Genomic DNA, 12456 nt, shown 5'->3' on the forward strand with positions numbered 1-12456 from the left:
AAGAGAGGTGAAACATTACGGCATCGGCTAAATCCGATCGAGCACCTGCCGGCCGGGCCAAGCGAAGCGAGCTCGAGGCCGATGGATTTTCGGACGAGTCGTCTCTGTCATCCACTCAGCAAGGTCAAGCAGTGACAGGCCCGTGAGGCAGTGACTGCTGCGCTCGCCCAGGCCCGGTACTTCACTCTACGACCAGAAGCCGTCAGGACCTCAGTCTGCGCCATGGCAGCCGCAGATATCGACGACTCATCCCCACCAAGCGGCTCGAGGACGCCGCGGGGAACCGCCCATCTGCCTGAGGGGTGTACGTGGGGACCACTATACTCTGTCAGCGCGACAGGAGGTCCGGAGGTTTATTACCCTCCTTCCAAGAGCACCGTCACGCCCACCACCACCGCTCCTGCCTCACCCTCCTCTTCGTCTCCTGCCCAGAAACAGCTCGGTCCCCCTTCACCCCCGGTCGGTCGGCTAATATGGGTCGACTTCCCCTCTGGATCCCCATCCAATCCGTTTCACTTCTCGCCTCGGAGAAAGATGGCAATCGTGGCGGTAGCCACTTACTTTACAGGCATCACCGCCTACTCCACCTCGGCGTATTCGATCGGCGTGCCGTCTATGACTGCTGAGCTGGGGAACACGGCGTTGCAAGCTGCTGCAGGACTGGCGCTGTATGCTTGGGGATTCGGGATTGCGCCGATGGTACTGGCGCCGCTGAGTGAGGAGTATGGACGCAAATGGACGTACATCATCGCTGTGGCGATCTTTACGGTTCTGCATCTGATGTTGACGTTGTGAGTCTGCTTGATAACGAGGAGGACAGGAGCTGATCTCAAGGGGGAAGAACATAGGAACGGTCCTCGTTGGGCGCTTCCTCATTGGTGCTGCTGGATCCCTCGGTGCGACATTAGTGGGAGGAACGATATCAGACATCTTCATACCGGAGGAGTAAGTTCTCCTTTCTCAACTGCTCTCCTTTCTCAACTGCTCCGGACCAGAACAGAGCTGATTGCTGGCCAGACGAGGGTTACCGATGGCTCTGTTCGCACTCATGGCCATGTTCTTCACCGGTCTCGGACCCATCGCCATGTGCTGGGTCGAAGCACGGCCAGATTTGGGGTGGAGATGGATCCAATGGATAGAGATGAGTAAGTTCAGCTGGCAGAGTTGCAGAGGGGACTCGCACTAGAGCTAATATGGTAGTCGCTATTGGTGCATACATACCTTTCGTGGTCTTCATCCTGACGGAGACTCGCGCACCAGTCATTATCCGCCGTCGCGCCGCTGTACTGCGGAAAGAGCGTGGATTGACAGACGGCGGGAGATACACCGCTCGGAGTGAGATTGGGAGGCAAAAGTTCTTTGCGGCCATGTCGACGAGCTTACTAAGACCTCTTTGTAAGTCTAGTCTGCCTTGCATTCGATATCATGAGGGAGAGCTGACAAGCGTGAAGTATTCCTTTGCGTCGAGCCCATCGTCACCTTCTTTTCGGTGTGGATCTCCCTTGCTGTAAGCTATTATCACCCTTAGATCGAACTTCCTTCGCTGACAGGTCGAAGTGGGGTGTTTTCTATACTCAGGTATTCGGGCTGCCATTCCTGTACCCTCGAGTGTATGGCTTCACAACAACCCAGACTGGGCTGATCTACTCTACTATCTGGTCAGTCTCTGCCTCAACCTGATCCGAGGCAATGTCGCTAATCCAGTCAGTATCGGAAGTCTCCTTGGGTTTGCTTGTAACTTTATCCAGGATGCGATATATCGGTAAGTAACGCTAGAGGGGTCACCTCTCACGACCCAGCTGACAATGAAGACGAAAGGTTGCAAAGCACGGTGTTGAAGCGCGGCTATATGGAGCCATGACGGCCGGTATCGCACTTTTTGTCGGGTGTATGTTGTACGCCTTCACTATCCGGCCAGATGTACACTGGGCGGTACCCGCTATTGGTGTCATCATCATCATCGGTAAGCGCCGATACCTCCGGATGTCCACAGGAATCGCAGCTGATGTCGATAGCCTGTGTGATCACACTGTATATCACTGGCTTTGTTTAGTGGGTGTCTCCTCGAACAGATCGCTAGGGCAGGTGACTGACGGGCAGTTTATCGGAATGTTACGGATCCTACGCCTCCTCTGCTCTGGCTGGCATGTCTTTTTTGAGGAACATGTTTGCGGGTGAGCTGCTTCCCACCTTTATAGTTGAGCACAGCTGACGAGTCCAGGTGCATTCTCTATGTTTACGCAAGATGTACGTCCAGCCGGCTCTAGTTTACCTGGCATTGCTGACCAATGCCAGATGTACATCTCACTCACCCCCCGCTGGGCCATCTTCCTCATGGGCATGGTCGCCGGCGTACTCGGCATAGTCCCCTTCATCGCATACTGGAAGGGTCCAGAAATAAGAGCCCGGAGCAAATACAGCAAGATCTTGATGGAGGAGGAGAGGCGAAGAGTCGCGGATGCAGAAAGAGAGGATGAGGAGCGGGCGCACGAGGAGGCGCAGGAAGAAGAAGAGTGGAATGGGGGAAGAATGAGGGGGTCGGGCGAGAAGACGTTGCGGGAGTCAGGTCATGGGACGGCAGAGATGGCAGAGAAAGGTAGAACAACGAGATACGGTTGAGTATCTTTTATGATGTATCTGATTTAGGATCTGTGAGATGATTCTGTATTGCCATTTGCGGAAATGATGAGCAGGTGCCGTTCTCATATGTCGGACGGTCAACAGGTTCATGCCTCGCCTCCCAGCAGGGAGGTTGGTAAATGTACAATGTCATCAGATGGGTCTAATCGATACAACACGTAGAGTGTGAGGTCCCTTCTCTGCTCTGCAAAGCGCCTCGTCCCCTCTACCTCGCCTCGACTGGCCGTTATTTTGGTCGTTGCGCGATCTAGTAGTCGTTCTGCGCCGCTGCTGCCGCCTTTCCGCCGCCCTTCTTCGTGTCCGCCGCAGCATCCCCGGACTTGCACGCGACGATTTTGATCTTTGGCGCTGTGATCATCTCCGAGCTGGTCGGTCAATATAAGACAAAACTACTCGAGGTAGATTCGCGCTCACCCTGCACCCATGCCCTCCATCTTAAAATTTGGGTTCTTGACCACAAATGTCCAGACATCATCGCAGAGCCTGTAGGTAGACAAGTGACCCTGTAATCTCAGCTTGTACACCGCCATCAAGTCGGGGTCGACTCACCTTGACATTCGTCTTGGTCTTTACACCCTTCTGCAGCGCATCTGTCAAGCTCTTATCGAACTGCACCATCAGCTGCGTTCTTGTAGACTAGATCCAGTCAGTGGGTAGCTGACCTGCTGCAACACCCGCATCGCTAATTGCGGGGGGATATCACCTTGAGTGATCAATTCATCCAGCGAGTCGGTCAACGCTGTGCCAATCCTGACTGATCAGTTCACTGTCCACCGCACAAGGAACAGAGTCAGCCGAAGAGCCGAAGGCCGAAGAAGGTGGTGACGTACGACGAGCCCCGGTAGAACTCATAGTAGCTCTGGTTCTGGCCGGCCATACTGAAGGAACCGTAGGTACCGGGAGCTGTTCCTCAGATTTCGTTAGCAGAGTCGAATTGACCGGTCAGTCCGCCTTGACAGCGATGGGGTAGGTGGGAGATGTCAGCGAGTATTACAGCTAGCTGAGACGAGTGAGGTGGATGTATAAGTGCAACAAGTACCTATAGCTGAGCAATAGCTGGGTGCAGTTGAGTGGCGAGGCGCGTGTGCATTAAGTGTTTCATCCATTTATCCCAAACCTTGATCGCCGAGATTGAGGAATGCTGCCATTTAGAAAGGGTCCACTCGGAGCTGCAATGACGATTTGCCCATATTGCCTCTGCTACCACTCAGAAGTCGCTGCCACGCAGAGCCAGAGACTATACACGAAATATCAGCGCAACACCTAGAGATGATCGTACCCGCAAAGCCTAGCCAAGTGGGCGCTTTCCGCCTGAAGAGGGGTGCGAAGGCCAGCGTGAGTTCAAAGGTCGTGTGCCCCCCGTCCCGGCTTCTTTCGCTGCCATAACCGGGTCTTGAAGTGGCCAGAGCTGATCATCCAGTCTCTTTCTGCATTAACAGTGGATGACATACCCGCCCTCAGCGCCATCGATGGCCCGTTCCAGCTTGCCGAGTACCTGGCGCTGAAGATCCGGGCGGACCCTCATGATGTTGCGGGGCTCGTGGAGGTCCCAGCGGAAGGGAGGTCCACCGACAGGGATGTCGTAAGTGCAGCTATCTACATGAAGTGGAAGATGAATACGCTGACGATGCCAGTGGATATATGAGCATCTCAGGTCAGCTTTTGAGTCCTGCGGATAGTTACGTCGAAGGCTTAAGCTGACAGTAGCAGACGGCTTCCGATTGACCTGACCCCTTTGGTCTCCCAGCTCTTGAGTCACTGCACCAAGGAATCATGTCCCGAGATGAAAGCGGACCAGTGGCAATACCTCTGCGTAGCGCATGGAAGCGGGGTCTCTGAGGAATGTTCCGCCATCGACTATATCCTGCATACGTGGGTTCAGCTGATACATCCTGTATTAGAGAACGGGCAATGAGCTGACTGTATAGGCTCGACTCTGCCACAGCTATCCTGAACTCGACCAAGAACTTCCCCTCAAGGTGTGTATGCGGACAACCTCGAATGATCACAACCTGATCCCTGCAGAATGTCAATCCCACCTGGATCGCTCTCTCATTTCCCATCCCTCTCTCGCCGACTATCGCGCATCTTCTCTCACGCCTACTTCCACCACCGCGAGCAGTTCCTGATCTCCGAATCTGAGACATCTCTCTATGCGCGCTTCGTCGCACTATGCGAGGCGTACGGTCTTGTCGGCAAGGAGCTGCTCATCATCCCGAATCTCGGCAAGGCGGAGGAGGCTTCCGAGGATGAAGAAGATGACGAAGCAGGGGACATGGAAGAAGAGGACGAAGCAGATGAGGCGGGCAGGGCGAGGGAGAAGGAGAAGGGGGCGAGCAAGCGGACATTGAGCCTGGATAGGCAGAGTGGCGTTGGAGTCAAGGTGCTAAGCAGGGAGAAGGGGAAAGGGAAGGTCACAGAGGCGGAGGTAGACAAAGAGGCTGCGAAGCCTGAGGCCGCGGAAACGGCCACATTGGCACCAGTCCCGGCCAACGGAAGCGAAACGGCATCGGCCCCTACATCTCTTCTACCCAAGGCTCAGCCGGTCCCCGTACCTGGAGCAGACTCGAGCACGAGCGCCCAAAAGGTCGGTACACTCGGTCGAGGGACGAAAGGACGCGGCAAGCAGAACAGGGGAACAGTCCTCTGGTCATCGGACTCGGCAGACGTTCCTTCCGTACCCGAAGTGCCGACGTTTACGGGAGGCAACGACTTGGCGAGGACGGAGAGCTCGGAGACGGCGGTATATATCGGTGAGGAGGATGAGAGTCCGGCGAAGGGAGAGGTGGAGACTGCGCCGCCTCCAGCAGACGTTCTGTCCGAGGAGGCTGAGGTTACTGTACCAAAGGATGAGATTGAGCTGCTGGAGGAAGCGGGGAAGCTGGACGCCGAGCGGGCGGTGTCGCCATTGCCCCCAACATCAGCGCCCTCCGATATCCCGCAGGGTGATGGCTCGGGACCGTCAGATCCGGTGGAGTCGTCTCCGTCGACCGACCCAGAGGACAGCCAAGCCGCGTCTCCGTCCACGACCAGCCCGGAGAAACCCAAAGTATCGGGAACACCGTCCAAATCTCCCTCCCGACCCACCATCAGCCCGTCCTTCTCACCCACTGCTGCCACATCTCCACTTAACCCACCACGAAGTCTATCGCGATCGCCAGAGGCAAGGCAGAAGGCTCTGTCGGCTGCAAGCGCAGACACGGCCTCTCCCAGCAAAGGCGCGAAAGAGCAAGGCGTCACAATGTCGGGTCTGCCCAAAATCGCAAAGCTGAAGGAGGGCGGGGATGCTTTGGATGCAGAGGGGAGCAAGGCGATCATTCCAGATGTACCGGCGGAGACCGAGGAGGGAGAGAAGGCCAAGGAGGCGCTCAGTCCGGAGAAGGCGAAGAAGAGGAAAGCGGATGGGCAGGCGGTATAGATGGGCGCGAGCAGTCTAGTCGCTATCTGCTTTGATTATCGTGCATGAGGGGGTCGCATAGAGTCATCTGGATGCTAGGTCCGTGTCAGTCTGCCAGGTTCAGCGTAGGGAAGCTAGGAGAGTGAAGCTGCCACAGCTGCACGCGAGGTCTTCGAGGTGCCGTGCCAACGGAAACTCGGCGAGACCGACAAACGTAAACAAACCCTGACCTCAACATTCCTCCACCAACCCACCAGCTATATCATCTCTTTCGCAGTAAACAAACTCTCCGAATATGCTGACATGATGAGCCTATGAGGCACACGACCACGGCGGGCAGCTGCTCTCTGCCAGACCCGAGGAAGAGCAAGAGCTGAACTTAACTTTGTCCATATCTTATCTTTTTTCCTACTTGACTGACTTTCTGTAACGACTTCTCGGCCCCCCCACGCTCATTACGTCCAGACCATACTATAACGCTCGACTCGTAGTCAACCCACGGCGACGGCCACTCAACGAACGCACCCACTCCCTCACATCCCTCCTCCCAGATCCCGCAGCCGTTTCACCTGTTCGCAGAACGAGGCTTGCTGAGACATCCCTCCCTGACCGACACATTCCGACTCAGATCGCAGAGATCCATCTCTGCAGCCACCTTGTCCAACAAGCATCTTGCCAGAACGCTCACTGAGTCACTCGGTGTACTTCTCGAATCTCAGGCTTGAGCGGTGTCCGAGATCTACTCTCAGCGGTCCAACGATCCCCTCTTCCTCGCTTTATCAGGTCGGAGCCCTCCTGAACTGTCATAACCCGTCTCGACGTCATACCGGCGGTATACTCTGAGGATCGCTCTACTCGTGGAAACCCAACGGCCCGTCAAGTTACCGCTTGTAATCCTTAGCGGAGATGATCAAGCAGGACTTTTATTCTCGTAAGTTGTCTGTTTGATGCTACAAGAAGATGCTCCACGTGAAGTAAGCTGATCCCTCAGCCGAACCCTCCTCCGCCCAATTCTACACGCCTCCCCCTAAACGTCCCTTCCCGACACCCCTCCAGCGCGCAGCCAGCGCAAGCCGCCCGACCCCTCTCATCATCAGCACTCCCCCGGCGTACAAGACACACCAGTTCTCGCCGAGCGCGTATGACTCCCCTTCCGCCTTCTTCACCCCGATGCCTCCCGCTATATCTTGGCGGACAACATCCGCATCGGACCTGAGCCCGACCTCGTCCGCTGCTAGCTCGCCTGGCCCTCTCACGCCCACACGGATCTTCATGGGCGGGATCGTCTCGCCTCGGTGCAGCGAGGATGAGTGGGATGAGAAGCTGGGGTTGAGCATCGATGTGCCTGGGATTGTGCTCAGTAGGTCTTCCCCTTGGAGCAGAGGGTAATGTATGGACAAGCTGACACCGCAGCTGAGCCATCATGCCCAATGCGTTCCCCCTCTCCTCCGCCAAAATCCATCCTTCTTCTTCCACCCACATCCCTCTCTCTACCATCCACTGACCCTACCTCGCCCACCTCACCCTTCTACTCCCCCTACTCGCCTCCACCGCGCCACCTATACTCGCCCGCCTTCGCAGCTATCGTCTACGGAGAAGAGCGGAACTCGAGATTCGGGTCGGAAGCGCTAGCGAGTCTGGGCGTGAACGGGATAAGGACGGTGGTGTTCGGGCTGATGTTGTTGCTGGGCGGATGGCATCTGTGGCTGAATATCACAGTAGGAGGGGCGGTAGGGGGTGGGCCACAGGGCTGGCAGGGGGCGGCGGTGGTAGATAGGATGTAGGTGGAGCTGAAAGGATGATAGGAGAGTGAACATCAGGTAGAGCTGTAGACCATGTAGCGGTAGGAGCTGTGATAAAGGAGGCGGACAAGTCGCGTCGGCTTGTGACACCTGGTCCATCATTTCGTCAGGCTGATGTGGTGCAGATCGGAGCTCTTGCTACGCGGGATGGACGTGCAGCCCGCAAGCTCGGCATTCCTTGCGCAGGTTATCGGAACAGTTTTCGGGACGTCCTTGACTTCACTCATTCTCGACCATTGACAGACTTATCGCTAGGTGACAAGTACCTGCTCGCAGTCCATCATCGAAGGTATTGGCGGGAAGCCGGCAGCGCGCGGCCCTTGCCTCCACTCCGCGATGTCTCATCTTGGAGTCAGGCACGCTACGATAACTCAACTCAACTCAAATCGCCCACAGAATCCACCATCCATGCATATCGCGACTCCCCTTCCGACTCCTCCCACCCCTGCTGGATCATGTCCACCATGCCCACCGGGATTGCTCGTCCCTCCTTCCTCACTCTGCCACAGGACATCCTCCTCTCCATCGTTCACCTCCTCGACCGTACCGACCACGTCCTGCTCCTACGCGTCCACTCCACCATCTACCGAATGGTCGGCCCACTCCTCTACCGCAACCTCCAGATCTCGGACTGGTACATCAACCTGGCAGACCTCCTGCCCTCCTCATCGGCGGCAAGGAACTTCCTCCTACATCAGGTAGAGTACCTCGCGTGGGATGGAGGTCAAACGCTGGAATGGCGACAGGATTGGTCTGGGATGGGGGAATCAGAAATGCCCCCAAGCCAGTGCAGTGGACAGTACCTGTACGATGTACGGCCGGTGCCAGGTCTGGGCGTTGTCACCAGTATGGCGTATCCTTCGCCTTCGGTCGAGCCCCCGAGCATGAGCGCCTTCTCGAACTTTCGCCTTCCGGACGACCCATCATCGGCGACACAACCCCTACCCGGCCTCCGCGTCCTCCGAATGCCCCTGCACAATGACCTGACCTCCTGTCAGATGAGTCGCCCATGTTCACACTGCGACTTTTTCCGCCTCATCCGGCCCGAGGTCTGGGTCATCGACCAGGCGGGCGATGTCGGTCCCCTCCATGCGCATATGCCCCCCTCACTCAAGATGCTAGTCGTCTATCACGCATCGTTCGAGACCGACTACCATGGTCTTGATGTCTGGAACACCTTCCGGATCGAGCCCCTCCTCAGCACCTTGCCCGCCCATATCAACCTCACCCTCATCCTCGGTCTTTGCACGGAACGGACCACAACGCCGAAGCTCAAGCCCAAAGGTCCCCTCAAAGACATCGCACGGATCTGCGCCAATTCCAGGCATAAAATCAGCTTTGCCGTTCCGCTTTTCCGCCTGATCAACGACCCTACAGGCGGCCACCCCAATCCCTCTCTCCTCGGTAACATCTTTGACCTGGACGTCATCCGGCGGGAGACCCTGCACGAGATGCTCAAGGCAGGATGCTCAGTGGGGGAAATCACGACGCGGCTGGAGCGTATCGCGTACGTCAGTCTGAAGGAGCTGGAGGCGGCGGATTGGGCGCCGGTGATGGGGTCGCCGGATAGCGTGAAGTGGCTGGGAGCGATCTAGATCGTTAGTGGGCGCATCCAGCGGGCGGTGGACTGGATGGCGGGGAGTTGGAGATAGGCGTATAAGTCAGTGAGCTACATGCCCGTACACCCGCTCGCTAGGCGTCTCAAGCTGACTCTGCAGAGCTTAGCCGAGAACATTCGGCGATGCCCCTCAGATCGGTACTTGTAGTCCTGCATCGGTATCCTGTGAACGTCGTCTTCAAGCTGCTACTGACCGGTATTGAGACTTACCGGTTCCCGGTCGCGAGAAGAGCGCTGACGGCCTCTTATTCTTCCCGCTCACTCTTGTGCATTGCCCTCTGGGAGACTAACCTAGGCTAGACCTATCTGGTCGCTGTGGGTCATGCTGAGGCCTAGCTTAGCTATCCGCGTGCCGATCCGAAACCCGCATGAGCGCAAGCACCCGCACCAGATACCGGTCGGCAAATCAAGAATCGTGGACGACCCTGCCCCCACTTCAGCAGATGAGAATGCTCAGACAGAATACATCATCGATACCTACTTCTCCGAAGAGCACGCGTTTGAGCTCGGCAAGAATACATTCGGGATGAGGATCCCTCGCGCGGCCCTCGAAAGAGATTCCTGGGGCCTGGCTTACCGTGTACACTCGACAGAAAGTACCATGCGCCGTGCCAGTCAAGGAAGTGTCGAACGCCTCGTCGTGAACCCTATGCGGTGCTCCAAGGCGGCCCGGAATCCGTTCCATACCGAGACGATCACAGTCACGTCCCTCGATGGGCAGTCCAGCACCGATATCGCCGTCGACCTCACTTTCATGCCGCATTCCCCGGTGGATCGGAGCGATTTCCCGGTCGCGCGGCGGCGGTATCAGGCCATGGGCTCTGACTACTCATCGTTGACCTTGCAGTTCGGCTCGCTCAAGGCCATGCGGGCGAGACCGTACGACACCCCTAGGTCCATCACGCTCTTCGACGCCTTCGGGAGTCGACATGCCGAGACAGGCAGGAAGGTCGTGATCGCGGATAGGGTGGAAGGTGGGTTTGTGGCAGAGAATATCGCCAGCCTGGGTCGAGCGACTATGACGCTTTCCTTCGAGGGCAAAGACGGTATCGAGCAGTTCACAACCAGAGGTACTGTACCCGTCGGTGTCGAACTCCATCTCCGACCGGGCGGCGGGCAAGGTGCTGAAACAGCACAACTCGTTCTTTACCGCTTTGTCAAGGCTGCGCCGCAGTGTCATGGTGACCACAATCGAGCGGGCTGCGTGATACCTGGGTACAACTGGTGGACTGCAGGGAAGAGCAGTATCTGCCCTGTTTGTGGGACACCCATCATGGAAGTGTTCGGTAGCGTAAGGATCGAGCGAGCGCCACGATGTTAATGGTTCTTCCGCCCCAGCTGCGGGCTGTTGTTGCCGGGCCCGGCGCCGCATGGCCGTTGCTCTGCGTCCATGTCACCGGCGTTATATTCTCACCCTTGTCGTTTGAAACTCCCGAAGGCGAAGGGCATGGCTGCCACTGGGCGGTCCTTGGGTTTTCGATGTATGAAGTGTGATATTTGTATTGTCCATATTAACAGTGCATATCGTATAAACACATCAGGTCCCATCCGCACCTGACTGGAGCGATTCCTTGTCGTGACTATTTCTCATAAAGTGTCTCTACGAATTCTCAAGCTTCCCTTCTTCATCTCCCTCCGCCGCCTGATTGGTCTGAAGCCACGGCTGCGCCTCCTCCTCCGTCAACACATCGTCCCTGATCACTCCGCCCGCCTTCAGCTCGCCCATCCACTCCGGGATTCCGATGAAGCTGACCACCTCCGCCGGCTGCAGATTCCCCTCCGCCTCTGCTCCCAGCGCCCCTAGCACCTTCTTCCTGAACGCCTCCTCCACCTCAGAGTAATTCCACTCTTCCGCCGAGATCGAGTGCCGGTCGAACGAGCCGGTATTGACGAAGTTGAAATTGATTTTGTCGGAGGAGGGGAATGTTTCCGCGATATGGGTAGCGTACGAGTCGAGCCATGTCTGACCGGGCGCGCGGCGCATGTACGTGTACTTGTTGCCGGGGGTGGAGAAGTGGAGACCGGGACCGGCTGTCCAAAAGACGATATCGACGTTGATGAGCTTGTCCGGTGCTCCGGAAAGATTGTCCAGCCAGTTGTGGAGACCGAAGGAGGGGTTAGAGTTGCTTCGTCCGTTGACGCGTCCAAAGTAGTCCGCATCCCACGTTGTGTAGTCGAGGATGTAAATAATGCGGGTTACATTCGACAGAGTGGACAGGGGAAGGTCGTTGGGAAATTCGATCTGCTCGTGGAACGCGAGGTGTTTGACGACGATGGTCTGAGGCTTGACGCCAGTGACATTGTCAAAGTAGTTGCCGGCGGTGAGCATGGGGTCTAGCCACGTCTGCAGACCGGCCTCCCGTTGTTCTGCCAGCAGTGTCGTGAGGGACATGTCGATCCGCAGTGTCCTCACGTTCGGGAGAACTACCGCCTTGGCACCTCCGAACGGTCCGCCTATCCTTCCATCCATCTCCAGCACCCTGACTTTCTGCAGCAGCTGCGGCTTGGACTTGACCGCCGACTTGGCGACCGGCTTGCGGTACTTCGAGAGCGCGCCGCGGCCGATGGCTGTGGGCTTGGTGTCGAGAAGGGGAGTGACGTGGCTGTAAGACGAAAGGGTGATGGTGTGGTATAGGAGGGGAGAGGCGGCGGCGTAGAAGGACCTGCAGAGGCGCATGCAGGCGTAGAGTGTTCGGCGGTCGGAGGAAGGAATGTGGGCTACGATCAGGCCGCACACCTCGACCGGTACGCTCGTGATGGAGGTCATCCTGGGATCAGCCAGATGCGGTATGGATAACCTATCTGAGGCAGCCTACGAGGATCCGAGGAAGAGGTATATCTTATGCCAATGAGAGGGATGATAGGAGATTGATCTAGTTTTGTATCACAGAATCGGAGGATCGAAGATAAAAGTTGATCAACGTCTCCAGCTTTAGTCGAGGACGCGACGCGATGGTTGACGAGACGCGTCGGCGTTTCAGTGCGTTTCAGATCCATAT

At 56.8% G+C, this 12456-nt stretch overlaps 7 protein-coding genes across 7 annotated transcripts; 5 read left to right on the forward strand and 2 right to left on the reverse strand.

Annotated features, from left to right (window-relative positions):
- Positions 1-222: 222 nt before the first annotated feature.
- On the forward strand, positions 223-2619 carry MKK02DRAFT_45121 (major facilitator superfamily domain-containing protein; the record flags this gene model as incomplete). Its single annotated transcript, XM_053093245.1, has 12 exons — positions 223-791; positions 835-945; positions 1018-1145; positions 1201-1395; positions 1452-1507; positions 1558-1658; positions 1709-1762; positions 1812-1963; positions 2016-2052; positions 2101-2174; positions 2222-2247; positions 2296-2619. 12 exons carry the CDS (start codon positions 223-225, stop codon positions 2617-2619), a joined length of 1827 nt encoding a protein of 608 aa, XP_052946191.1.
- A 268-nt stretch (positions 2620-2887) lies between these two features.
- Positions 2888-3517, reverse strand: MKK02DRAFT_33623 (transcription initiation factor IIA, gamma subunit, helical domain-containing protein; the record flags this gene model as incomplete). Its single annotated transcript, XM_053088756.1, has 5 exons — positions 2888-3005; positions 3055-3143; positions 3190-3249; positions 3303-3390; positions 3471-3517. 5 exons carry the CDS (start codon positions 3515-3517, stop codon positions 2888-2890), a joined length of 402 nt encoding a protein of 133 aa, XP_052946192.1.
- Positions 3518-4096: 579 nt separating this feature from the next.
- MKK02DRAFT_14843 (Mob1/phocein) lies at positions 4097-4942 on the forward strand (the record flags this gene model as incomplete). Its single annotated transcript, XM_053085551.1, has 5 exons — positions 4097-4222; positions 4275-4294; positions 4348-4512; positions 4569-4619; positions 4666-4942. Coding segments are annotated over 5 exons (639 nt in total), but the record flags the coding sequence as incomplete, so codon positions are not given.
- A 2001-nt stretch (positions 4943-6943) lies between these two features.
- On the forward strand, positions 6944-7821 carry MKK02DRAFT_45124 (uncharacterized protein; the record flags this gene model as incomplete). Its single annotated transcript, XM_053093246.1, has 3 exons — positions 6944-6968; positions 7029-7397; positions 7451-7821. The coding sequence occupies 3 exons, from the start codon at positions 6944-6946 to the stop codon at positions 7819-7821; spliced, it is 765 nt and encodes a 254-aa protein (XP_052946194.1).
- Positions 7822-8303: 482 nt separating this feature from the next.
- MKK02DRAFT_45125 (uncharacterized protein) lies at positions 8304-9434 on the forward strand (the record flags this gene model as incomplete). Its single annotated transcript, XM_053093247.1, has 1 exon — positions 8304-9434. The coding sequence occupies one exon, from the start codon at positions 8304-8306 to the stop codon at positions 9432-9434; it is 1131 nt and encodes a 376-aa protein (XP_052946195.1).
- Positions 9435-9779: 345 nt separating this feature from the next.
- MKK02DRAFT_45126 (uncharacterized protein) lies at positions 9780-10778 on the forward strand (the record flags this gene model as incomplete). Its single annotated transcript, XM_053093248.1, has 1 exon — positions 9780-10778. The coding sequence occupies one exon, from the start codon at positions 9780-9782 to the stop codon at positions 10776-10778; it is 999 nt and encodes a 332-aa protein (XP_052946196.1).
- A 279-nt stretch (positions 10779-11057) lies between these two features.
- Positions 11058-12224, reverse strand: MKK02DRAFT_45127 (uncharacterized protein; the record flags this gene model as incomplete). The annotated part of the gene is made up of 1 exon (XM_053093249.1): positions 11058-12224. The coding sequence occupies one exon, from the start codon at positions 12222-12224 to the stop codon at positions 11058-11060; it is 1167 nt and encodes a 388-aa protein (XP_052946197.1).
- Positions 12225-12456: the final 232 nt, after the last annotated feature.

This window comes from Dioszegia hungarica (genome assembly GCF_025882075.1).
Source record: "Dioszegia hungarica strain PDD-24b-2 chromosome Unknown MKK02contig_8, whole genome shotgun sequence".
Taxonomy (NCBI): domain Eukaryota; kingdom Fungi; phylum Basidiomycota; class Tremellomycetes; order Tremellales; family Bulleribasidiaceae; genus Dioszegia; species Dioszegia hungarica.